The sequence below is a fragment of the Vombatus ursinus genome, unplaced genomic scaffold (assembly GCF_900497805.2).
Source record: "Vombatus ursinus unplaced genomic scaffold, bare-nosed wombat genome assembly UNPS02014884.1, whole genome shotgun sequence".
Classification (NCBI taxonomy): domain Eukaryota; kingdom Metazoa; phylum Chordata; class Mammalia; order Diprotodontia; family Vombatidae; genus Vombatus; species Vombatus ursinus.
Genome location: NW_020954662.1, coordinates 899111 through 925956, shown reverse-complemented (window position 1 = coordinate 925956; position 26846 = coordinate 899111). Strand labels below are relative to the sequence as shown.

At 45.6% G+C, this 26846-nt stretch overlaps 1 protein-coding gene across 5 annotated transcripts in view; it reads right to left on the bottom strand.

Moving 5' to 3' along the window:
* Positions 1-9673: 9673 nt before the first annotated feature.
* The window catches only part of LOC114028481 (E3 ubiquitin-protein ligase UBR4), a 147511-nt gene continuing 130338 nt past the window's right edge, over positions 9674-26846 (bottom strand). For all 5 annotated transcript variants that reach the window (XM_027842733.1, XM_027842730.1, XM_027842731.1 and 2 more), the window contains 5 exons: positions 26572-26766; positions 24071-24295; positions 18401-18491; positions 17132-17294; positions 9674-10072 (listed from right to left, as the gene is read on the bottom strand). In XM_027842733.1, coding sequence (XP_027698534.1) covers positions 10008-10072; positions 17132-17294; positions 18401-18491; positions 24071-24295; positions 26572-26766 — 739 coding nt within the window. In that variant the 3' untranslated portion in view covers positions 9674-10007. The remainder of the gene's footprint in view (positions 10073-17131; positions 17295-18400; positions 18492-24070; positions 24296-26571; positions 26767-26846) is intronic.

Here is a 26846-nt window from a genome sequence, read left to right as displayed (position 1 = left end):
ACTCTGCCAGTTAAGCAACACTCTGGGCTCTAGGAGATGAAGAGAAGCTACCATGTTCAGCAGTAGTAGGTTACATGAAGCCCTTGCACGGTAGGAAGAGCCTGGCCTGGGGATCAGCAGACTTCAGTTTTCAGTCTCGATTATGTCACTAACTCATTCTGAGAGCCTGGGAAAGTCATTTCATCTTCTTAGGCCCCAAGCCCTGATTCTTTCCTTTGTGAACTATGGCGGGCTGGACTCAATGATTCCTATGGCCCCTTTGAGCTCTCAAATTTCATTTTCAAAGGTCCCTCTCAGCTGTGACATCCTATGTTCTAAAGGCCCTCCCAGCTCTGACATTCTGGGTTCTAAGGGCCCTCCCAGCTCTGACAATCTGAGTTCTAAGGGCCCTCCCAGCTCTGACATTCTGGGTTCTAAGGGCCTTCCCAGCTCTGACATTCTATGTTCTAAGGGTCCTCCCAGCTCTGACACTCTGTGTTCTAAGGTCCCCCCCAACTTGACATTCTGGGTTCTAAGGGCCCTCCCAGCTCTGATTCTATATGTTCTAAGATCCTTCCAGTCCTGACATTCCATGTTCAAGGCTTTTTACAGCTCTGATCTTCCAGCTGTGACACTTTGTGCTAAGAGTACTTCCAGTTTTAAAATTATGTGACAATTTCTTATATTTCCTCCAGCTTTGTAACACTTAAAGCCCTATATATTAGACTTGATATTACTTTACTGCTCATCACGGCTTTTCTGGAGTATTTTGTCCTCATCGCCACCTGATCCCCCATTTTATGGGGATCTAGGCACTGGGAGACAAGCCAGGATATGGAATCTAAATCCCATTCTTGGTCTCTTCCCCTGATTCCACCATGATAACTCATTTAACCTGGCCTGGCCCAAGTGGCACTGCCTGTCCCCCCTCACGGCCAGCCCTGTCACTCTCAGACCTAAGCTGCTGAATAGACCCAGCACACTGGGGCTGCTGAACAGCTAGGCGGCATTCCTGGACGCAACCAGACACGAAGATAAAGCCCAACAGCTTACAATGGGCCTGAGTGAGCCCGAGGAACCACCCAGGCTGACCAACACCCTCCACATCTCACTTCCAAAGCATAATGGGCTGTCCTACCTTCCTAAGCAACTAGGAAACAGTAGTGACCCAAGGAGGCTTGGTCCCCTCGCAGAGGAGGGAAAGACCTCTGCTAGAGGGAGGGTGAAAATCATCTCCTCCTCCTGGAAGGAGCGCGTTAGCTCCTACTCTCTTGGTTTTACTGCTGAGCCCAGACCTTAGGGGCCTAAAAACTGCTACAGAGCTCCGGAGTGTTGCAATCGCCACCAAATCTGGAACTAGAGCTAATTCTCTTTCACTGGGGGTGTCTGTTGGGGAAGAAGGGACCCAAGCTGGTATGGGACAGCACATGCCACCCTTGGGCTTGGAGTCACAAGAGATGGCTTAGAGCAAATCTCGGTTCTGACAGTGACCTTAGATTAGCATCTGAAAGTCAATCCCTGTTCTAACATTCTATGGTCTCCGAAGTCCAACATTAGCTGTGGGACCAAGGTCAACTCACACAGCCCTGTCTGAGCCTCAGTTTCCCCACCTGTGCAAAGAAGACAATCCTCACCCTCCTCAGAGGGTTGTTATGAGAGAGTGGTCTGGTAAATTTTGGTAAGTGGAATTGCAGCTGCTACAATATTTAAGTAGGCAGCCTAGGGCAATGGAAAGAACCCCAGGGCTAGGCTCTTCTCCAGCTGTTTTTGGATTCCCTACCCCACCTCCCATCCTTCTAGACAACACCATTTTAATAACAACTCTGAGAATCTGGGCTTTATCACTTCCCACCTGTGTGACCTTAAACAAGTTGTCTCACCTTTTCAAGCCTCAGTTTCCCCATCTGCAAAGTGGAAATAAAAAGGCCTACTTCTTAGGTTTGTTGTGAGGAAAATGTTTTGTAAAGTAGAAGGTATAATAAAAATTTAAAAAAAAATTAAAGTTCCTAGGACAGATCCAGGAGCGACCTCAGAGGCCCTTGATTCCAACCCTTCTCATTTAAAAAAAAAATCTTTTCCTTTTTTTCCTACAACATATCATTTAAAAAAATAAATTTGCATTGCTATCTTTCATTTTTACATCTCAATTATTTCCTCTCCCTGCCCCCTCCAGGGAGCTAACTCTTTATAACAAAACAAAAAGAGGAAAAACACAGCTCAGTAAAACTAACCAACACACAGGAAAAAAAACAAAACTAATAGTAACAATAGCTAAGATTTATATATAGCACTTACTGTGTGCCAGGCACTGTGCTAAGGGCTTTACCATTATTATTTCATTTAATCCTTCCAGCCATCCTGGGAGGTAGGTGATATTATTACCCCCATTTTACAGATGGAGAAACTGAGACTGAGGAAGGTTAAGGGCATTTGCCCAGAGTTATACAGCTAGGAAGTGTTTGGGGAAGGACTTGAATTCAGGCCTCCCCAACTCCAAGTCCAACACTTTATTCACCAGGCCAGTTTTCCACACCCACAGTCCCTCACCTGTGCAAAGAAGGCTAGAAATTGCCTTCTCAAATCTCCTCTTTGGGGTCAAATGTGGTCATCATAATTTCACAAGACTCAGTCTCAACTATTTTCCAATGCTACCCTAACCCCTTCATTTTCCAGATGAGGAAACTGAGGCATAAAGAGGTTAGGGGACATGCCCAAAGACATACAGGTAGTAAAGAGCAGAAATAGAATTTGAACCCAGGTCCTTTGATTCTGCCCCCCACCTCTGTCAGCATTAGAAAAAGTGCTGCTCGCACCAGTCCCTCCTGCTCCAGCCTGTGGGGAAGGCCCATAACACCCATCTCGCTCACAACCTGTCTCAAACCTGCTGGGCCACCATGTCAGCAGTTTGGCTGGAGTCCTGGGAAGCGCCCCTGCTCATCAGCCATGAGCAGGACCTGACAGTGAGAACATCGGGCTCTGCGGGCTTGGGTTTGGGCCAGAATGTCTCTGAGCCCTGTCTTGGTCCCCACCTTGAGCACATGACAAGCTTCAGGGCCTCCAGGTCTGCTGGCCAGAAGAGCTTCTCTTAAACCACAGAAGGCGCCTGCATTGGAGGAGGGCCGAGGAGCAAGCCTGAGACAGGGCTACTGTGGGGTGTTGACCCTGGCAGATCTATCCAGTTTCATGGAACCCAACCACATGAAACACTTCTAGAGCATGACTTAGTCTTCCAAGACTTTGTGTAACAGCAGTAACCACTACTGAACCAAGACAGCTCTGGATCTGGCATCTAAAGACCCGGGCTGGAATCCTAGGCCCTACTGCTAACAAACGAGCTCCGTGATTTCTGGTAAATCAGTTAATCTAGCTGTCTGCACGTTGTCTCCCTCACTAGACTGTGAGCTCCCTGAGTGCAGGGCTCTTCTGGTCAGCCAGTCAACTAGCATTTATTAAGCACCTACTACACACATGCCAGGCACTGGGCTAAGCTCTGGAGAAACAAAAAAAAAAAGGCAAAACCAGTCCGTGACTTCAGCTAGATATAGACAGGATTAACTGGGAATCAGGAACACAAGGAAGGGACTCGCATGAAGAGGAATAAAGAAGTCACATGGAGAAAGTGGGATTTTAGCTGGGACGGCAAGGTCGAAATTCAATGATGGTATGACCTTGGAACAGATACTGGTGTCAGAACCCAAAAGACAAGGGATAAGAGTGGTTGTCCACAGAGGGGATCACCAAGGGCCCCTGCCAAGTGCCCCTTCACTACCTGAAGTGTAGTGAAAAGCCAGGGTATCTGGGTTCCAATCCTGCCTCTCCTGTTGATGACCTGTTTGACCTTGAGTTTACTTCTCCTTTCTGGCCCTCAGTTAAAATGAGGGGATTGGACTAGAATTACTCCATACTTGGAATTCATCGGAGTGGGAGGGCCCTCCTTCCATACGGTTGTGGCACTTAGAGCATCTCAGGATTTAGAGCTGGAAGGGACCTTAAAAACCAGATGGTTTTCTAAATCTGACCCCTGACTTTTCTAGAGAAAAGTCCAAAAGGAGGAAGGCTGAAAAGGACAGACCCTAGGTAGAATGGTAATGAGAGAAAGAAATCCAGTCAATCTTGAGAAATGCTTGGACCAGGATTTCAGTGGGCATGCTCCTCTCTCCATCCCCACCCTACCCAAACCACACACACACCTACCATGTGGTCATGCCTACACCTGGGATCTCCAAACAAGCTACCTTTGTTTTCTTCTCCTCTGTTCTCATGAGAACTGCATGCACCCATGTGGGTCGGTGGCTGCTCCCTCAGGGCGGCAATGTTTTCTCCCATGAAGTAACATGAAGAGCTGGCTGAAGGCCCCTAGAGGTACCCAGAGGTTTTGGGGAGACAGGTCTAAAACACTTGTCCCTGCCTGGGGACAATTCCTTCAACTGTAAAATGGGGATAATAATAGCACCTACCTCTCTCAGGATTGTTGGGAGAATCAAATGAAAGAATATTTGTAAAGCATTTAGCATATTGCCTAACACATAGAAGGTGCTTAATAAATGCTTCTTTCTGAGTGCTTTGGGCGAAAGGATTGGACTAGACAATAAGTCCTTTCTACTTCTGACATTCTATACTCTATAGTTCTTTGTAGTTTTAACCTTTATTCTAAGGCTCCCCCTAGCTATAACATACTTCCCCCTTGACCCCCAAGTCCCATCTGGTTCTGACATCCTGTGTTCTACGGGCCCTCCCAGCTCTGACATTACGGGTTCTAAGGGCCCTCCCAGCTCTGACATTCCGGGTTCTAAAGGCTCTTCATCTCTGACATTCTAAATTCAAGAGCCTTTGAAGACCTAACATTCTATGACCAGTCAGTCAGTTAATAAGCATTTATTTATTAAGAGACTATGTGCCAGGCGCTGTACTAAGTTCTGATGATACAAAGAAAAACAAAAAACAAGGCTCCTGTCCACAAGCAGTTCACATTGTAATGAGGGGAGGAAACAGGGAAAAAACAACGTACATACAAGACATTCAGTGTAAAGGGAGGTGATCTCAGAAGGCACAGGCATGGACTCCGAGGAAGCCAGAGGGGAGAGGTGGAGAGAGGAGAGGAGGGTGCGCATTCCAAGCTCGGGGATGGCTGGGGAAAATGCCCAGTCTGGACATGCATCGTGACGCGTGAGGAACATCACACAAGGCAGTGAGCTAGATCAGAGATTGTGTGGAGGCCAACTTGCGAAGGGCTTTAAATGCCAAGTGGAGGAGTTTATATTTGACCTTGGGACACCAACCAACATACCCGTCAGCTTAGATTTGTCCAGAGAAAATAACCCAGGCTGCCAGCGAAGGAATGAGGAGGGCGAGGCTGTCAGCCTTCTGCTTTTATGAGCCTACTTTGGGGTTCCACCTGTTTCTGAGTTCACGGGGAATTTTGACATGGCAAGGGGTCGTTCTCTGGGCAAGAAGAGTAGGAGTGAGGAAGGCAGGATTTTATCAGCTCTTGGGTCTACATTAAGCCTTCTTAGGCAGGGGAGCCCTGAAGATGGGGCCTCAATGGGTGAACAGGGAGGCATGTTTGAAAAATCTTCAGTGTCTTCTCCCCATCTTTGCTGAGCCTTTCTTTAGAATATCTGCCAAAATCATGACTTGAGCCCCCGAGCAGCAGCTCTCATATCTGAATCTGCCTTTTATTCCTCTGCAACCCTTTTTTTTTTTGAGAGGCAATGGGGGTTAAGTGACTTGCCCAAGGTCACACAGCTAGTGAGTGTTATGTGTCTGAGGCCGGATTTGAACTCAGGTCCTCCTGACTCCAAGGCCAGTGCTCCATCCACTGCGCCACCTAGCTGCACCTCCTCCCCCTTTTTTTTGCTTTTTCTTTTTTTTTGGTGAGGCAATCAGGGTTAAGTGACTTACCCAGTGTCACACAGCTAGTAAGTGTCTTACTTTAGGCTCGCTGCTGCCAACCTGGACTACTGCAATAGCTTGGGGAGGAGTGTTCTTTGCCTCTGTCCTTTGTAAAGCTGTTCCCTTATTATGCGATTTTGGTCTTGTCTGCCAATTACGATCTGTGCAACCTTGGGCAGGTTAAGTGAGCCTCCCCCCACCTCAGGCCTCGGTTTCCTTTTCTGTAAAAGGCTGGCTCCTTCCAGCTCTGGAGCTAGGATACTATGTCATACCAAAAACCTCCAGTGGCACTTTTCTCTACTCAGTCCATCTCAAAAATCTTTTCCTGACATTTAAGGTTTTGAGGTCCTGTACTATCCCTTTTTTTTTTTTTAACTTTCATCGACGCTTTTTCGTTTCCCTTGAAAACCGCTGTCAATTGCCATCAACTCCCTCATCTAACAAATAAACAGTCCAGCAAAATAAACCAACGAGGATCCACTGACCAGCTCTGAGGAGTGCTTCCTTCCGTGGCCCCGTTCACCACCTCCCCTTTGAGGCAAGCTTCACTAGACTGTGCCTGGTCACTGCACTGACCAAAGTTCTGGTCTTTCAACGCTGCTTTTCTTTGCGTCGCTGCAGCAGTCACACAAATAGTTCTCCTGGTTCCACACACCTCATTCGGTGCATCGCTTCATACATGTCTACGCTTCTCTGAATTTTTCCTATCCATTCATGGTATCATAAATATGCCATTATATTCATGTGCCACAGTGCAGAGCTATTCCTCAACAGAGGCACCTGCTTCTGTCTTGAGTTCTTAGCTACTATGAAAAGTGTTGTTCTAAAATATTTTTGTAGCTCTCAACACAACGTGCAGTATTTATTATATAGGCTTTCTTGAAATGGAAATTTATCATATATTGTGAATCCTCTCTCACTTTCTGCTGAGCACATGGCAATGCTTTTTTCTTTTCTCATTTTGTATTATTTTAGTTTTAGTATTTAAGCTTTTTTTCCTATTTTGTATTGAAGTTTAAAATAAAAAAATTAACAAAATAAAATATTTTTTGCATTCGTGAGACAGTTTTCCACCTTCAACCTCCTTGTGGTACCTGACTCGTAGTGGAATTGCTAGTTAAAAGAGTTTACTACTTTAGGACAAAGGTACAGTGACTTTTGAGATATAATTCCAAATTGTTTTCCAGAACTGTTGGACCAACTCAGTTCTACCAAGTACATGTGAGCATGCCTATCTTTTCAAAGCCTCTCCAACATTTGCTACTTTCATCTTTTGCTTATCCCTGCCAGTCTTATGCATGTGAGGGGAAACCAGTTAATTTCATTTGCATTTCTCTTATTGGTGATGTAGAAAATTGCTGATAAGATTGACTATTCATTTCCTCTGACCACTTACCTGTCAGCGAACGGCTCTTGGTTTTACACAGTTGTACTGACTGCCTATATATCTTGGATGTCAGACCCTTAAAAGAACTTGTTGCAACACTTTCTCCAAATACCATCTTCTCTTCTAACACCAGCTGCCCTCATTTTGTGCATGCAAAATTGTCCATTTCCTCTTCTATGATCACTTCTGTCCCTGAAAGAATTCTCTGCTTCACCAGAGTAAGGTACTTGCCTCCCTTTCTAACTTTCTCTTTTATTACTCCCCTCTTTTAACCTGATTTTCTATCCAAATTAACTTAGTTTCCAACATGAGTGACCCTCTCTGACCTCTGCCTTCTTTTACTGCTCCCTATGGCTAGGAGATCATTCCTCCCTCTGTTCGTCCATAGATCTATCCCCCAATGCCCAACTGAATTGCCACCTCCTCTGAGAAGTCTTCCTTATGGTCTTTCCGCTTTGGTATCAGATCTGTACCACTCTAATGTACTTATTACATAATACCATGTACTATCATGCTCTTCTGAAGATATTTTAAGATAAGAGATTTAGAAGTTAAGACCTGAGAGCTCAGTCATCTGAGGTTTCCTATTTCCTCATTAGACTGTAAGCTCTATGGGGGGGGGATAGGGAACACATCACATAAACACTGCATCTCCTCCCAAAGCAGGCACTGTGACTCCCAGCTCCTAGGTCCTCTGCCCCTCCATGTCTCCCCTACATTTAACAGTTTAGGAGAAGGGAAAAGGAGGGTATGGATGCTGCTATCAGCATTCTAAGCACCACCCTCCTGGACTTTGGACCTTCCCATGATGTCACTATTATGGGAAGGAACAGAAGGGCCTTGGGTACGTGGTTATAGATTTCCAAAAGTTGAGGAAATATGGGAAGGAGAGCTTAATGATTTCCCCAAAAGAATGTGTCAGAGAAAACACGAGTATTTACTGTTTTTCCTGTGGGGCTTCTCTCCCCTCAGGACAGGAGTAACTTTGCACTCAATAATGTAAGATTCTTTCCCTCAAAAATCAGTAGTGTTGTTTCCCTCTTTCCTCAACCTACCTTATATCCCTCCACAGGATGAAAGCTCCCTGAGGCAAGGACTAGTTCTGTCTTTATGTCTTCAGTGTGTAGCACAAAATTCTCGCACATAATGTGTGCTTAATAAATGTGTGCTGTTTGCAGAACCAAACTGAAAAAGGTGAAATTAGTCACATGTAGTCCTTCTGTTCAGCCGCTAAGTGAGAAATACTCAATGATTCCATGGTAGAAGGAGGGTCAAAGACAAACTCCCTATGAACACTCCTGCCCCTAGTTTGGGACTACAAGAAATGCTGAACTAGTCACCCTATCCAAGGAGGTATCCAGGTGAACTCACATAACTGGGCTTTTGGAAATTCAAGTTAAGAATTTTCCATGACTACTTGCAAAGGCCATCTTTTTTCCCCAGATAGATTGCCTTGGTAAAGGAAAAATCAACTATGGTAGACAAAAACAGGAGATAAATCAATAAAAGAAATTACACTGGGGGAAGAGGGAGGGAGGGAAGAAATATTAATTCAGAGAACCAAGAAGATCACTGGGCCTAGGGAGATGCCAGGGTGAGAAGGGGAGCAACACCCTGATCTCTATTCCCTCAGTGGATGCCCACGGAGGTTCTAGTTAAGTCCAGGCAGCTCGGAATGAACCACTGGCCCTCTCATTCGCAGTGACCTCTCTCTCTTTCGCAGAGCCTTGCTCCTCTAAGGGAGGGGGGATGAGGTAGCTGTACCTTGTCCCCCTCCCTTAGAGGAGCAAGGCTCTTGTTCATATTCCCAGTACCGAGCATATAGCCTCCCTTAATAAACGCTAATGAGCTGAACATCTACCATCTGAGAACGGCTACAGAAAAAATCCAGGATGCCAGTAAACCTGCGTGGTTCAGCAAACAGCAAACTGGCTAAGCAGCATTGAGGCTGTGGCCAGAGGGTTCAGATGCATGTGGTTCACTGAGTTCAGCCCAAATCGTTGGACTGTGGGATCAAACTAAAGTCCCAGACACTTCCAAATGACTGTCAGTGGCTTCTCAGCCACCACTGAGCATAGTTGTCTTCCAGATAAGAACTCAGAAGCCAGACATTCTATTTTTATAGCCCCCTTTTTTCCCCTATCAGAGAGCATTAAGCATCATGTGTTCTCGTGATCCAGACTGTAAAAGGTGAGTTACTAAGAGAAAAGGTATGGGCTTTGGCTTCAGGAGGATAGGAATGCTGCTCCAGCCAAGACACATTGACATCCTCCCATCCTGTTCCACCAAGGGGCTCCAAGACAAGAGATCCTGATTCCTCCATTGGTCTCTGCTGAACTTCTGAAACTGCTGGGTTTGCTCAAGGAAAAGAAGTTCGTCACCAGCAAAACTGAAAGGTGTAAGCACCAACCAAAATGTCCTTTTCAATGGGTATTTATTCATTCACTTATTTCTCAAGATGTGCACACTCAAGTATTGTTTGGCCAGGACAACTCATGGCCCCTTGGTATGTACAGGGTCCTCCAATTGCTTGGGGTATGTACGTATAACTTCATAGCTAATGCACCACACACAAGATAAAACAGGAAAGTCTAAACCCCCCAAGCTGCTCCCACACAAACTGAGGGGGAGGGGGGACGCTAACAGCAGCGCCCCTCGGAAAGAAACCAAAGCACGAGGAAAGAAGAAACACAGGGGAGGAAGGCAGGCTGGGGTCCATCATGGCCGGTCACTCTCTTGGGCTGGGTGGTCAGGGGATTGAGTTCAAAAGGTCCTTCAGGAAGTTGTCAGCGAAGTTGATTTCTGAGAGGAGTCCTGGAAAATAGCACAGGAGAGTTTGTCAGGATCAGAGGAGCCTGGGAGGTCCTGCTGAGTCACAATCCGGAGCAGGTGGGGGGCTGCCCCCCACCCCCACCCCAGGGCCCTGTCTGCAAGGGAAGCCCTGAGGCTTAGAGCCGAAAGCCACCTGGAAACAGGGCTCAGATGAGAGGGGGCGGAGGCAGCATCAGCCCATGCTGTGTTTGTGTTTTTGTTTTTGCTTTTTAAATGACTTGCAGGGTCACACAGCTAGTAAGTGTCATGTGTCTGAGGCCAGATTTGAACTCAGGTCCTCCTGACTCAAAGGCCAAGTGCTAACTACTACGCCAACTAGCTGCCCCCCACACTGCTTTTAAGCTCAGAGAGAGGAAGTGACTTGCCCACAGTCACACAGCTAAGAAGTCGCCAAGCCAGGATTCAAACCAAAGCTGCCTAACGCCAGCACTTTGTGACGATGCTGACAACAGAGCTGATGGTCAGCTACAACTCCCTCTCAAAGCATTTCTGTGAGGACGATCCTAAGCCTGTAGGACGCCACCCTCATCGTCTGGCTCTGGCTCTCTTGGGTTAGGGAGCCAGAGGCAAGAGGCCATGACTAACCAAACAGAGATGCTCATTCCGAGGCCTCCCCATTGCCGACCAAAGCCCTCGTGCTCTTGCCCCTTAACCTCTCCAGCTTTCTTTCACAACCTCCTCCCCTACTCTGAACAAAGGGGCCTGTTCCCCATTCCTGGAATAAGCGTGTGGGCTGCCCCCTCCTTCCCAGCTCCAATATTTGACAAAATCCTATGCATGCTTCAAAGCCCAGCTAAAGAAGCCTTCCCTAATGTCCCCTGGGAGAGGTGACGTCGCCCCTCCTTTGAGGTCCCAAAGTCATTTGAATTGTACCTCTTTTGTGACAGTGACACTTATCTGTCTTGTTTTGTAATTATCTGCCTTGCTATCATCCCAGCCTCTAGGCTGTGCCAGGCTCCGTAAGGGCAGTGCCCATGCTGTCATCATCTTTGCACACCGTCTATGTTAAGCACAGGACCCTTGCACACAGTAGATGTTCAATAAATATTTATTAGAGGACAGGTCAACATGGTCTCATTTATGCATAAGGATATCAGGGAGAAGTGGTAGAAATCATTTCTGTTTGAATTTGAAAAAAAAATTTTAAACTTACATTTGAAAATAGGTGTGTCTGTGTGTTCTGGGAGTTCATAACAGCTCAGGAAAAATAATGAAGTTATAGCATAAAGTTCTGGCTTAGGAGGAGCCTGAAAGTCAATCAGCCGCCCCAACTTGCCTGTGGATTCATTCAGCTCCTTTCTCCTCCCTGTACCATGCTGAGATAAACAACACTGCCTCTCAAACTGAGGCCAAGTGCCAGCCTGAACGGAGTCCTCTTAGCCTTTCCCCCCGTAAGCCCTAACTTGAAGCGAACTCTGCCACAGTTTCACTTTCTGTGAAGGGCAGGAAAGGAGGTTAAGGGTCTAAAAATGTAAAGGCCCTCCCTCCTCTGCTAGGAGCTCGTGCTGGCTTGCAAACTTCCTTGCCACAGACTGTGAGATGGTGACATTGTTAAGAGAAGAGAGATCATGTCCCTAGGAAGGGATGAAGAAATAAGAAGTCCAAATAGCAATGACTAGATGTCCCATGTAGATGGAGGCGGGATGACTGAGCTCAAGCAGAAACAAAAGGTGTAAAATGATACAAAGCTTCCCATCAGATCAAACCCAAAGAACAGTCAAATAGAAAGCTAAAGGATATCTTCTACAGTCCCTTTGGTGAAAGAAAGCGGGCCCATAATTAATGATGATGATAATAAAAACTTATTTTTTCAGTGACCAAGTGATCTAAGTTGTCCTACATCTATATCCTCCAGAACCAGAGGGCAAGTTTCTGGACTAAATAATTTTTAAAATTACTATTATTTCTACAGTATAAGCTTTACAATGTGTTCCTCACACTAACCCTCCCTGCACTTTGACAGTACAAGTACTGTCAAACCACCATTGTTTTTCATTTAGGTTAGGAGACTTATAGGGTAGGTCACCTTGTGCTCTATTGCTCTATGCAACACATTATTCCATTCTTGCTTGCATTTTCTGGTGGGTTAGAATAGTAATGTGTCATTAGAATTTACTTTCCCTTACATCTGAAGGTCTTTTCTCCTGGTCATTTGCAGAATTTGCTGTTTTTCAATGGAATTATTAAATTTAAGGACTATGTATCTGGGAGCTTGCAGCCTTGGGTTTTTTTTTCTTCTGGAGGTAATCTACGGATTCTTTCAATTGGTACTTCAATTTCTGTGTTCAGAAGTTCCAGGAAGTTTTCTTGTACTATTTCTCTTGTAATGGAGTGTTCAGGTTTTTTGATTTGTTGTACTCTGCTGGGAGACCTATAATCCTTAAAGCTGTCTCTATGCATCCTGTCTTACATGTAAAGCACACTTCCTTTAATGTCACTGCTTTATGCTTCTCTTCTTCCAGATTGTCCTTTACTTCCACTCCTCTGGAGAACAGAGTAAGGCTGATGACGTTGCACAGCTCTGCCTCACTTAAATCCAATTCACCTGCAAGCCAAGACATCACCCTCCTGATGTCACAGAACAAAGGACGAATAACAACAACACTTACATGTATTTGCATTCCCAATCAGTTATCTTCTCTTCTGTTTCTTTGGGGAGACTTGCCACTGAAGGATTCAAGTTTTTTAATTTTGCCAATTATTCCCGCTGTGCAGGCCCAATTCTTATTCTCTTTTAAACCATTTGCTGTGGTACCATTTCTCCTCAAAATCCACAGGGCCCTCTGCCTCATCACGTATTGAATCATTTTCCTCTGTTTTGCAGTATTCATCCACAGGTGCCTGAACTCCTGTGCTAAATATGGAGACCATTATTTCCTTGGGCTGTTAATGTCTTCCCTGTTGGTTTATCTACTTAAGCTCAAGGTCCTTGAATTTTCTTCCTCCGATATTTCCATCTTTTCTTATTTCCCCCCATTGCTCACTTTCTGACTTGGTCCTCTCTGATGACAGTTTCCCCGGGAGCTGGACCTCAAAGCTCTCAGCCTCCTCCCATGCTGGACAACTCACAGTTCACCAGCCCAGTTTCTATCCCAAGTAACTTCTGGGGGGAGGGGCAGAACTGATCCTATCTGGATACCGGACTCTATCCTTCAGGGTTAGTGGAGTGCTGCAGTTTCTCCTTCCCCCTGTTCCTCAGTTCTCTGGCCCAGCGGTCTCCATGTGCTGCCCGGCTTCTATCACATATCAGCAGATTTCTGCAGTATGGAGTCCGGATCTCTGAGCTGAGCTCTATTATCAGCCTGTGGAGTGGCTTAGGCAGTTTTGGTGCTGGAGTATGGCGAACGGTGGGAGAGCAGGTAAGGGGTGAGTACTTGTTAGGGGTTAGTTAGTTCATGGAGTTTTAACCTCGTTTGGAATCCTGGTTTCCTATACTAGAGAGACAGCTGAAACTACTTTATCTCTGGCACATAATTTCTGTTTTGAAGAGGTGTGAGAGACTGTGAAGACCAGAGAATATGTCTAGACCACCATCCTGTCAGGTGGCCTGCAAGTCTGTATGAGTATTGTCATCCATATCTTATTTTTAAGGCAACTGAGGTTCAGCAAAGTGATGGACTGGCTCTGAAGTGCTGCAGTGGGGACCTAGGACAGGCTTCTACACTCTGAGGCCAGAGTTTTTTTGGCTGCCTAGAAAACAACAGGAAGGATGTTCATGAGGCTCACCTAGCTCGAGGAAGAAATCCTGGATGGATCACTGCAGACGCTTAGTCCCAGGCTGGTCTCTAAGAAGTTGCTTTTTCCTGGTCACGTGGTATATTCCAGTGTGCTCATAATTAGGACAGCAAGTTTGCTGTGAACAATATCTGTACAGTGGGCAAAGGCAGCCAGGAGCCAGGAGGCCTGTGTTCTAGTCCAGGCTCACAGTGACGGCCTCCTGTGAAATCAACCACCCAATATTATCTTCTCTCCTCTGAAGAAATGTGCTCTGCTTTTCTTGTGCTTTGATCTTTAGAGTGTGTCTTAAAGAGCAACATCTTGCCAACAGCACTGGGGTGGGAGTCATAAGATTTGGGCTGAAGTCTTGGTTCTGTGCTAACTGGGGAAGTCCCTTAATCTCTGTGGTTCTCTTATGCTTCCTCATCTATAAAATGGGAATAATACTTAGAACACTTGACTTGCAAGACTGTAAGAATCAAATGAACTGATCTATGTGAATTGACTTTGTAAACCACAAAGTACCATAAAAACCTCCATTACAAACATGTATAACTTGTGTGATTACAACCTCTCAGGGCCTCGGTTTCCTCAACTGCACAAGGGAGTCAGACAAGGTGATCTCTATAGTTCTTTCCAGCTCCAACTTAATGGGTCATGCTGCACCGTAGCAAAACCACTGAATTTCAAGCTAGAGGCCTTGTGTTCAAATCCTGGTTCTGCTAAATACTGCCTGGGTGATTTCTGGCAAGCTGCTGAAGGTTTCGGGACCTCTGGCTCAGACTAGAAGACCTCGTTCCATTTCTTTCTGGCTCTAACTCTGTGATCCCAATTACAAGAGCAACTCACATTTCTAGAGTGCTTTAAAACTGAAAAAGTGTCTTGTTTTGTTTTTTAAATTCCATAAGGAAACCCAAGAATTATTATTCCCATTTTGTAGAGAAAGACAACGAAACCCACAGAGGGGAAATGACCTGCCCAGGGCCACACAGGCCCATGTCTTTGGACTGCAGGCCCCGGCTCTGTGCACTAGGCAACACTACTCACTTCCTTAGCATCACTTTCTCTGTGCTCTATAAATCTTACAAAAGCCATTGCACAAAAACAATGACATTTTGACCTGAATTAATAGAGTGACTTCAGGCAAGTGTCCTCTCTGGGCCTCAATTTCCCCATCCATAAAAAATGAAAGAGATTGAACCCGATGATGCCCAGGGTCTCTTTTGGCTTTACCATTCTTTCTATTTGGAATCCATCACAGACCCACGAGCCCAGACTCGGGTGATGCATTTATCAGCCACACATCACAGAGAACAGAAGCAGCAGCACCACAACTCTGACGTATGGTAACGTTCACTCTCCACTCTGCGTTCTCTTGCCGAGCAGAACGTGAAAAGCTTTCTGCCTCAGTAGCTCCTGCCCTGCCAAGTGAGAAGCCTCTGGGGCATGCGGCAGCATCTGGTTTCAGGAATGAGTCTTACCACTTGACTCTGGACAAGTTCTACATCTTTCTAAGCCCCAGTTTCCTCAGCTGTATAATGGGAATAATCCTGCTCTTTCTCTACTTGCACCAGAAGGGAGTTGTCGAGATGGAAGATCATCTGTAGGAGAGTACTTTGTGGGGCAGCTAGGTGGCACAGTGGATAGAGTACCAGACCTGAAGTCAGGAGGACCTGAGTTCAAATTTGACCTCAGACCAAACACTTGACACCTACTAGCTATGTGACCATGGACAAGTCACTTAACCCCAACTGCCTTTAAAAAAAAAGAAAGAAAGAAAAAAAAGAGAGAGTGCTTTGTAACCTTGAAAGGATTCCACAAAGAGGAGTTCTCCTAGGGCTCAGATGTTCAGCAAAGAGATCGAGTTCATCACCTGTACCTTTCCCACCAAGTGGAGCTCCTGCCACAAGACAGCAGAGACACAGGGGCTCCGAGCTCCAGGGAGAGTAAATGAAGCAGGAGAAGGGGACTGCTTAGCCCCAGAGAGCAGCTTCCATTCATATGCTAATTTTTCAAGCCCTCACAAAAGCAGGATTGGGCCCAGAAGTGGGATGGCATCTCCACAAATCTTCCAGAGTCTGCCAGGGAGAGCTGGTGACAGCAGGAACCCAGAGACTCCTTCCTATGCCTCCTTAAACAAGTGTCTTTGAATGTCTGACTCCCAGTTCTGGCCTGGTGATTTGAAGGCTTAGGTGATGACCTTTAAAGCAGAGTTTGCATTAAGCATTCTAAAACAGAGATTATAATTGTTCCCCCTGAACCTGATCTTCCTTCTAATCTCACTATTTCTGCCTGTGACACCCTGCATCTTTGACTCTTCCCTTTTCCTCACCTTTCATTCACCTGTAACGAACACACACACACACACACACACACACACACACACACACACACACACACACACACACACACAGCCCCAGTAATTCCACTGTGATAACATCACTGATGTCCATTCTATTCCCATGGTCACCACTCCAGTACAGGGTCTCATTACTACCCACCTGAATTCATGTAGTAGCTTCCTAACAGAGCTTCCCACCTCCTCCAATTCTATTCTCCACTGCCTGTCAGATTCATATTATGTAGGAAGACCGGGGTTCAAATCCCACCTCTAAAAATGACTTCCTATGTGACCCTGGGCAGGTCAATTAAGCTGTGTCCCAGGCAACTTCCGATGATACCTCTACTATGTGACTGAACAAATCATAGAGTCAAAGTATTTATAGACTCCTCAACATAGAACTGATCAGGTTACTCCTTTCTCTGCTCCAAAATATTTAATGGTCCCTTGATACCTTCTGAGTACATTTCAAACCTCTTGGCCTAACACTCAAGGACCTCTACACTCTGGGGTCCCTTTACTTCTCTAGCCTCAACACATATTAATCTTCTGCTGGAGCCTAAAAGGATTATGCTTCATCCCTTTAACATGCCTGTGCTCCTGCCCCTTTGCTCTCCACCTGGAGTACCCTCCCTTTCCCTCTCTATCTACTGAATTTCTACCCATCCTTTAAGGCCTCATGTGTATGCCACCTCCTCCAAGAAGCTTCCCCAATCTCCTGTAGGTAAGACCTTTCCCCCTGGATCTCATAAGCACTTTGTTCTAGACTTCTTGAATGTCCTTACAATATAATGCTGTGTACTCAAGTTTGTATCTTATCCAAGTTCCATGCAGGCATCCTTAACTTACCTCAACTTTACACCTGCACTGATCCTAAGTGTACAGGAGAGGCCAAAAGGAACAGCAGCACAACTAGTAGCAATACCTTAGTTTGCTATGTGATTTATAAATGAATGAATAAAAGGGAAAAGAGTGACACTGACCAGCCACATCCACAAACTCTGAAAATGTTTCCACAGGCATGAACTCTTCCTGGAACGTTTTCAGGGCCTTGTCTGCAGCTTCATAGATGGGCATGTCATTGTGGCGGATAAACTCAGCTAGAGAGCAGGACCAGCCTCCCTCTGTGTTACTGGTAGGCACCTTCTGCAAGAACCAACAAGAGACAGGGTCAGGACAAATATTACTCAAGGTCAATTTGGTTTTTCCTTAAGACAATCCAGTTATTTCAGTCTCTTGGAAAAATATACCACTTGCTATAAACATCAAAGTTATAGCTGGAGGACCTTTTATGGCTTCCAAGAACAACAAAACCCCAATTCATTCTGCTCCTAATAACCCATTATTAGACACTGCCTCACCTTAATCAGTATTCCTCAACTAGCTGAGGTGAGGGGGAGAGAAGGGAGGTGGGACCAGTAGGCAAGCCATTACAAGTGACTGAACCTCTCTGCCCTAGCATATTTCATTCCTGCACTTCCAAAAGAAGGCCCCAAATGAACTGCTTCGTTCAGCCTGGGAAAACAAAGTGCTTGAAAATTTGGCAGAGAGGTGGGCCACGGTCTTAACTGACCTGATCTTACAGATTTCACAGGTGGAAGGGCAGTAGGAGTCAAAAGATCTGGGTCCCAGTTTTACCTCTCTCTAGCTGTGTGATGTAGAAAAATCACTCAGACTCTCTGGGCCACTGTAAAGTTATGACAGCCCTGCCTACACTGACCATCTACCTCCCTGGGCTATTTATTGTGAGGAAGCACTAAGTGTGAATTATTACTCACCATATAATTTTAACACTAAAAGAGACTTCAGAAGTCATTTTGCAGATAGTAAACAGAGGAAATCAGTTGCCTAAAGTTACATAGCTATGACATGCTGTCTTCGTCCTACGTGCTTTGAGGGAGCTTATGCTCTGACTAGAAATACAAAACTTCCAAGTGTAAAAATGGCTTAAGAATCCTCATCAGCATCACAAAGTGCCAGGCTGTATCAAAACATATCATGAAAGCATGAGCAATGTTAAAGGAGTGAAGGCTTCCTCAAGAAGCTGAGTTGGGAGCAAGGAGAGGGGATATTCTTCAAAAAGAAATGAAGAGGGGGGATTCTTCCCCTGCTTAAGTCACCTTGGGTTCTTGGAAATAGCAGGTGAGGAGGAGGAAGAGGGAGGGAAGCCAGCAACGCTCAGGGAAGTCGCCTGGCTCACCAAAGGTTGCCACGTGCTTGCACCTGAGGAGAGCCGCAGGCAGCTTTCTTACCTTAAACATGTTGTAAATGAGATCGACTAGGGCCCAAAAGAGAAGTGCAGAACGATAGGCTGAGTAGTCTTTCACCGACTTATCTGTCAGTCTGGGAGGAGACAGGAAAGTGAGTTGTCAGCAACATCAGAAATGCCTGAGAACGGACTGTCCCACATGGCTCACAGACCCGATGTGGCTAACCTCAGACTTTGAGAGGGAAAATGTTTAGCTGAATTAGCTAACATTCCCAAAGTAGGGGTGAGTGGGCTGTGTGTGACCTGAACACAAGTGGCCTGCCAAATATCACTGAAAAAAGACAGTATCAGAAAAGGAGGTGAGCCAGTCTTAGCCCAGTGTTATGCTGGGACCCACAAAATAGGACAAATCCTATAACATGGTTTTGATCACAACAGGTAGACCCTTGTGGACAATCCATGGGAGATCATGGTCAAGAATCTCCCAGGAAAGGAGGCAGGGCAAGGGTTAAGACGTGCACCAATGGAAGGAACCACTATATTGATGTCATGACTGAAGTAGAACTCCAGGGCCACTATGTCTTACTTAACAAATTGAAATTTCTGATTGTGGTCAAATGCTGGGCAATACTTTGGTTTATATGTCTCTAAGAATATGTTTTCTTACATGAAACAGCTTACAATGAAAGAGGTAAACCTGGAGTTCAGCCTGTTAAATAGTAATATTCTCAGTGACTTCATGAAAAACTAGTAATTTTTTTGTTATTGTTTTTCTTTTTTCTTTTTTTGTTTAAGCAATTGGGGTTAAGTGACTTGCCCAGAGTTACAAAGCTAGTGAGTGTTATGTGTCTGAGGCCAGATTTGAACTCAGGTCCTCCTGACTTCAGGGCCGGTGCTCCACCCACTGTGCCACCTAGCTGCCCCCAAAACTAGCACTTTTACATGAAAAGAAGCAATTAAACTGGGTTTGGAAAAAGGACTGCAACTGTATTATTATTGTTAGGGGGTGACTGGTGATTTCATTAGCATCTTTGAACTCCTTTAGTGAAAACTGCCTCCACCGATGAACATTAGCATTTGGGTTTCTGTAATTTAGAGTCTAAGAGATTTGCCTGAAGGCAATGAGATGTTAAAGAATTTGCCCAAAGTCACAAAGCTAGTATGAGTAGAAACAGAGCTTCAAGTCAGGTCTTCCTTGACTCCAAGGCCAGCCCTCTCTCCAGATTATGCCCCAATGGCTCTCCTTGTATCATAATGTTGTGCTAAAAATGCGGGGTTTTTTTTCAGCTTTAAATTTTTTCTAATATATTCTAGCACACCAGTAACTTCACAACAATTTTCCTACTTAAAAAAATACTACCTGATACAGTAAAAATCTGTATTTTTGAGTGACTATGTCACTGCTGTCATCAATTAAAAATTAATGCAACCCATACACATTTGGATTTCCAATATGCACAACAACTAAACATAATAACATAAATGGAATACCTCTTCTCTAGAAGCACATAGTGGTTTTTTTGTTTGTTTTTAATGAAGAATTGCTTGGGCTTCTGAGTCCTCTTTATTTTTTTTTAATAATGAATTAATTTATTTTTAGTTTTCAACATTCACTTCCATAAGATTTTGAGTTTTAAATTTCTCCCTCTCCTCAGAAATATGTTTTGATGAATTATCACGGGGTATAATGGAAATGGCAAGAAGTACCTGCATTGCCTGACTGTAGCAGATCTGCTTGAAGCTAAAGCTCTGCTTGGCCATCATTCTCAAACAATGGAAAGAGACCTAGTTTTAGATGCCAATCTGTCCCTCACTCACCAAGGTGACACTGGGCAAGTGTGTTCCCCTCTCTAGGCCCTGACTTCCTTGTTGGCAAGATGAAGTGGGGAGCCATGGGCACCCTAGTGCAGCCATTACATTTTATAGATGCCAAGAGGCCAAGATGATTCACGTCGCTTCATCCCTTCCCAGTTTGGGCCCATTCCCCTTCCCCTACTTTTTTGGAGGGCAAAGAGAGTGGGGATGGCAGGGTTAGGGTGAAGGGAGTTTTAACAGTGAGCCAGGAGAGCCAAACAAACAGAATTCACCAAATACATATCATGTCAAAAACAGAACGGAAAAACTGCACTGACAAATGGCAAGACAGGGCGCACTGGCACCACCCTAACACCTTTTAAATCCTAGGATAATCCCAGGGCTCTTTACCACACCCCTTGGTCTCCAAGTAGCTTCATCCTCAGCTAATCCAGTGATTCAGTTCAGTCTCCTCCTTGGGAAACAAGGAGAACCCCTGTGACCTTCTCTGAAAAAATCCTAGTTCTAGGAAAGATCATAGTGGGACAGCTATGAAGAGAAATCTCACTAGGCCAGAATCCAAAGTCCCAGCTCTACAGATGCAAAAGCATCTGTGTAGGGCTCCAGTGGAACATGTCAGACTCCTAGTTTGGAGGCAATCTTAACAGCTGAAACAATACAAAGCAGTTCTCAGGGATGGCATCAAGGGCATGCCTTCATGGTGTAGGAGGGGGGACTAAATGCCATCTAATGTTCTTCCAACCTTAAGAGGCTTCTTGGATCCTTTAGGCATCATACAATTCTGAAATTCTATGATTACTAAAGATGACATTCTAGTTCCAAAGAAATCCAAGTTCATGGTTAAAATTTTTTTAAGTTTTCCTCAATGAATTTCTAAATAAGGTAGGAATGAGTCAAGAGAAAAGCTGAAGCATATTTAGCTGCAATGGGATGGTAAACTCCGTGCTTCTTCTAATGCCACCAATTACCCACTGAGCACTTATTCCCTTTCCTTTCTCACAGTGGGAAGCCTTTCCTGCTGCTTTCTAAGGCTAAACTCATTGAGAAGCAGGTGCCTTGTATGATAATGATAATCTACTTTGGCAACTCTCTGTATGTTTCACTTGCTATGACGTATGGCTAGCCACAGACATCTGCAAAGTCTTTGAAATTTTATAGATGAGGATTTATGCATTTAGACAGTAAGGGAAAGAGAAAGGAATGATAATTTCTATAGCATCTGTTATGTGCCAGGCACTGTACTAAGCGGGGAAGGGGAGAGGCAGAAAATATAAGACTGCGCCAGGTCCCATCACTAATAAGTTTTTGGGAAGGCGTTTATTTCTGTAACCCTTGCACAAATGTTAATAGTCAATAACAGACTTCTATTTCTACTTCTATGCATCCATTGCTATCTCTCTCCATTTATTGTGGAGGAACCTAGGACAACGGCACCAACCAAAAGGATGAGTCTCCCCACCCCACCTCTAGCATGGCTCTTTCCTCCCAGGGGTCTCTGTTACCCACACAGACCCAGTCTCTGCCAGTGAGAATTCTGCCCATTTCTCCCAGACCACCTACAGCCTTGTGTTGTTCCCTTTGGCTGCCTTGCTTTAGTAAGCAGAAATCTTGGGTGGCTCTACCCGACTTAATTATTTAAAGCCAATTAGTAAAGGTGACTAAACTGCTACAGAGAGATGGCAACTCAGAGTGTGGCTAATGCAGGATTTCCTAATTGGGCTGCAACCAAATCATCTTTTCTCTAACTGGTTTGGATGGTAATGGACTCCAGCTCCTTAATTGAATTCAAACAGGCCCTTGTGGGCTAAGATCACATGCCTGCTCTCCAGAGCCATAACCAAATAAACAATCACCACATTTTCCATTAATGTAAGTGGAGTTTTATCAGTAGCCCAGTATCCTTAACTTAACCTTATTCCAGGTTTAAGGAAGCAAATTAACTACTAATAATTTGGGTCTTAGCCTCTTGGGAAACACTGGGAAAGTGGGAGAGGCCCAGTGTCCTAAGATCACAGAGTGTTTGATCTGGAAGAGAGCATAGAGCATTACGGCTTCTTTACTTGGAGTTCATTCTTCTAAAAGAGTGTTTCTGGGGGAACTTTTCATTAGGTCCAAATCATGGAAAGTTGATAGCAACTGGCCTGTTTCTGCCTGAAATATTCCTTGAGGGGACAGAATGTTTACCAGAAAGAGCCCTGGAATGGGGGCTCAGAGACCCGAGTTTGAGCCCTGGCTCTGCCACTCCCTCCCTGTGTGACCTGCGCTAAGGTGCTTCAACTCTCTGGCCTCAGTTTCTTAATCTGTAAATTGAGAAGATTGGTCCAAATGGTCTCTAAGATCAAGCTATTTTGAGGGTGAGGGTGAGGAGACAGTAGAGTACATGGAGTGAACGATGGCTTTTTGACAAGGACAGGACAGAGTCAAGAGAAAAAAAGAGGGCGACAGAATTTAGGGATCTCACTAGCTCTCACTGGTTCGATTATCACCTTCACTCAGATGATTCCCAGACCTATCAATCTAGTCCAATCTCTCTCCTGAGCTACAAATTCACGTCACCAGTTCCCTTCACGTCTGGTAAGCCCCTCAAACTTAGCTTCTCCATGACAGACCTTGCTACTGTTCTGCTAAAAGCACCATTCTTCCCAGGCACCGTGGTGTGTAGCCGTGGTGTCATCCTGGACTCCTCTCTCCCAATCACCAGACAATCACCAGACAGATTCAGTTATGTTACTAAATCTTGTTTCTACTTTCACAACTCATCTCCACTCCCACAGCTGCCAAACTAGTTCAGGCCTTCATCACCTCTCATAGCCTCCCGACTGGTCTCCCTGCCTCACGTCTCTCCTTCCTGTACTCAATGCCAAAGTGATTTTCTTTAACGGTAGGTCTGACCATATCACCTCCCCTCAGTTAACTCTGGTGGTTCCCTCATATTACCTCCAAGATCACAGATAAAGTCCTCTGTTTGGCATTTAAAGCTCTTTATGACCTGGCCCCTTCCTACCTCTTCCTACCTCGGACTCTGCTCCACATACCCTAGATGCCGCCATATTGGGCTCCATCTCTTATTCCTATCTCTGTGCCTCTGTATGAATTCCTTATGCCTGAAATGCTCTCCCTCCCAACATCTGACTCTTAGGACTCCCTGGTTTCTCCTCCAGCAGGCCTTTCTGGTTCCCTCTAGCTACTAGGGCTTTTCCATCTACTCTGTATTTATATTCTAAGTTCTAATTTACACAAGTTGCCTCCTCTCCCCCATATTAGTATATAAGATCACTGAAGAACTATTTTTGCTTTTTGTAGTTTTTTTTTTAAATCTCCAGAAATGAGCACAGTGCCTAGTATGTAATAAGCACTAAACAAATGCATGCTAATTGAATGGCCAAACAGAGCAAAGTAATTCTACCCCAGGAAGCTGAACTTACTGCTCATTTTTAAATCAGAAAAGGAAGCCCTGAGTTCCTTCCATTCTGAACTCCTCCTATTCTATACATCAAGGTGAATGGGTTCTACTAGAATCCTGATCAGGGCTTCCTGCCCTTCCCCACTTGTGTCTCTCTTGTGACACCTACCTACTCGGCTGGCTTGAGTATCAGAACCTTCACATAGCAAGTGACTTTTTAGTCACTTAAAAACAACAACATGGGAAGAAATGAACTGGGACTGTCAGGGGTAAAAGCCAACTGTCAGGCATGGACATCAGCTTCAATGTGAATGAATTTGGCTGACAGGACAAGAAAGGGTTAACATCAGTTACTGAGTCAAATAAACATTCCTTCACTTAGTACATACATGTTGCTAAGCAACTCTTAAATACAGGGAGAATACACTAGTCACGACCACAGGGCAGCCACTTCATAAAGGAACAAAGAAGACAGGCAAGGTTGGGACTACTGACCTGCTGGCTCCCCCTGGCGCCACCGCTCGGGCCTGGGAGATCACCAGCAGCCTCCGCAGGATCTCCACTCGGATGGCTCGCCATCTCTCGGGGGGCAAGATGTGAAGGGCCAGAACAGTGTAATAGTGGGGCCCGTCCACCTCGAAGGCACTCTCCACCCACTTTTCCTTGGGCTGCTCTAAAAAGCTCTGCAAGTTCTTCTCTTCTCGGGAAGTTGCCCTGGTTCTGTAATACAAAGAACACCCCCCAAAATATGTGAAACCAGGGCTCGACCAAAGCTTCCTTCTTTTCACCTCTGAGCCCCTCTTTGACGTTTTCCCAGATCAGCGGCACTACGCCCCCAACCCTGCCTGCCAGTTCTCCATGTCTTTACATGACGTACACCCAAAGCTTAGGCTATGTTTGTATCTTTACAGTGAAGTGTTTTCTTTTCTCTTTATGTCAAGACAAGGTTTTCTCTGTCCTCTGCATCCAACATTGCTCCTACCTCCCTACTCTGCCCTCCTACATCAGCATCTTGGAATCCGGGGTGCAGATGGCAGGCAGCCTTAAACTGAGCCTGACAAAGTGGTCTGGGGAGAACTGGAGGAGGGAATGCAAGAAAAACATTGTTTCCTTCCCCTAGTTTCCAGACAATAGCCAAGGATATAATTATAGAATGTGCGAGTTGGAAAGGCCCTGAAAACAGTGTGTTAGAATGTCAGAGCTGAACAAAACTCTTAACACAGATGTGTCAGTGCTGAAGGAGGACTTGGAACCAAGAATTCTAGAAGTAAAAAGGGGACTTTTGAGAGATCCTTTAGTCTACACTCCTCATTTTCCACAAGGAGAAATGCCTGTGGAGCCCCACGCTGTGCCTCTGTAGGCTGGTTTAACTGTACAACTCAGGATGGAATCAAGAGCTCTGTTTCCCTGGAATGGAGGTTGCTCCCCAGCCCTCGTGCGTGAGGACCTCGCTGTTAATCCACCATCCAGGCATGGCTTTACACTGAGTTATCCAGACCCTCAGGTGTGCCTAGCTGCCATCAAGGGCACAAGTTGAAGAAATATCTGGATGGGGCTGTGATCTAGTATAATGGAAGGGTTTTCCCTCAGTGTAAATCTAACTGGCCAAAGGTAAGAAGTGTGGCAGATGAGACAGCAGGCCTCAGAGACAGGCAGAACCTCAGCAGGTTCAAAAGGGCCCCTGCTGACACATACTGACTGATCCTGTCACCCCGGACCAGAGGTGGCAAACACAAGGGCAGCAGGAGCCAGGACCAGATTAAAATGTAATTGGGAAACACTGAACAAAATAAATAAAAATACAACAGAGCACAAACAGCTGCTAATTTGTGGTTCTCTACATCAATATGCTGCCAGCAGGATCCATCTCTACTTGACTCGACCACCTGCTCCAGGTGCTACCCTCCCCTCTAAGCCTCAGGTCACAGAAGGTGCTGCTCTGCTGTGGCAGATGGAGGGTCCTCACCGGGAGTTCAGTCACACGTCTGGTCTCCGAGGGGATCAAACCCAAAGTCACCTGGACCCTGACTGAGCCCCGGACCTTACATCCACAGTGAGTGCTAGGGCTCTACCACTGAATCCTTTCACAGTCACGTCCCTTTCTGAGCCTCCGTGCTTCTCCTTAGGTAATGAATGGGCCCTGCGTGAGTCCCCAAATATAGCACAAAGAGATGGAAGTGCACTGATGCCCGTGCTGACGCTGCTTCGTAGCAGACTAAATCTTTTAGCGAGTGACGATGCATTGAAATATGGACCTGCCTGGGTGCATTCTATTTCTAAATGAAGAATGGGTGACAAGACCAGACTTTTTTCTTACAAGGAAATGGGAGGGAGAACTACAGTGTGAGGCAGAACCGAAAAAAGCAAAGGAAGACCATCCTCACACTAACTAGCCTTGGGGGCCTGGCCAAGGCTTCAGATACACTGTCACTCCTGGCAGACATGGGGCGGGACAGGCAGGGAGGTGGTCACTGTCCCTGTGAGTTGTCTTTTCTGCCCTCCTAAGCACTTCCTAAAGCACCTGGAGATGCCAACCTATTTGCTCTATAATTCAGGTCTGGATGAACAAAGCTGTCTTCTCTCCTGGCTGCCTTCCCATTCAGATGACATTTCCAGGTGATCTCTAGCCGTGTCCCCCCCCCCCCCCCCGCCAGCATCAACAGACACACATACAGCCCAAATGCATCTAGGAGGGAGATGAAGGCAACAGACTCGGGTATTTCTCTTGAACAAATAGGCCTTCAGTCTGGCCAATGGTAGCCATTTTCTACTATGCCCTGGGCTGATGACCCAGCTCAAGAGTTGCGCCTGGCAGCCCACAGACAAAGCAAGGAAAGCATTTGGAACGCCAATCCCCTCCTTTTCCTAGTAGTGGCAGTCACATCTCAGAGATGGTTGGCCTCCCTGTAGCATCAACTCCGGAAACAACATATGGAACAAAGAAAACTGAGGGAAGAGGAGGAGAGTGGCTGGGTGGACTAGAAGGGGATACTGACGTGTTCAGGACATAAAGCACGGTGTGAATGATGTACGGGATTAGGTGTATGTTGCTCTCTCTGCCGCCACCTCCTGTGTCTACGCTGAATGACTGCTCCATGGCAAAACGGAGGAAGAGTAACTTGATGTCATGAACATTAAGTTGATACGTGGGCTCTCGCTGTCCCGTGCACTCCTGGAGGTATGTGTTATGTCTGGAGAAAGCAAAAAGAAAGATCAGGAGAAGAAATGGAAACATTAACTTCTTATTTAAAATGTTACCTTCCCCCTCTTT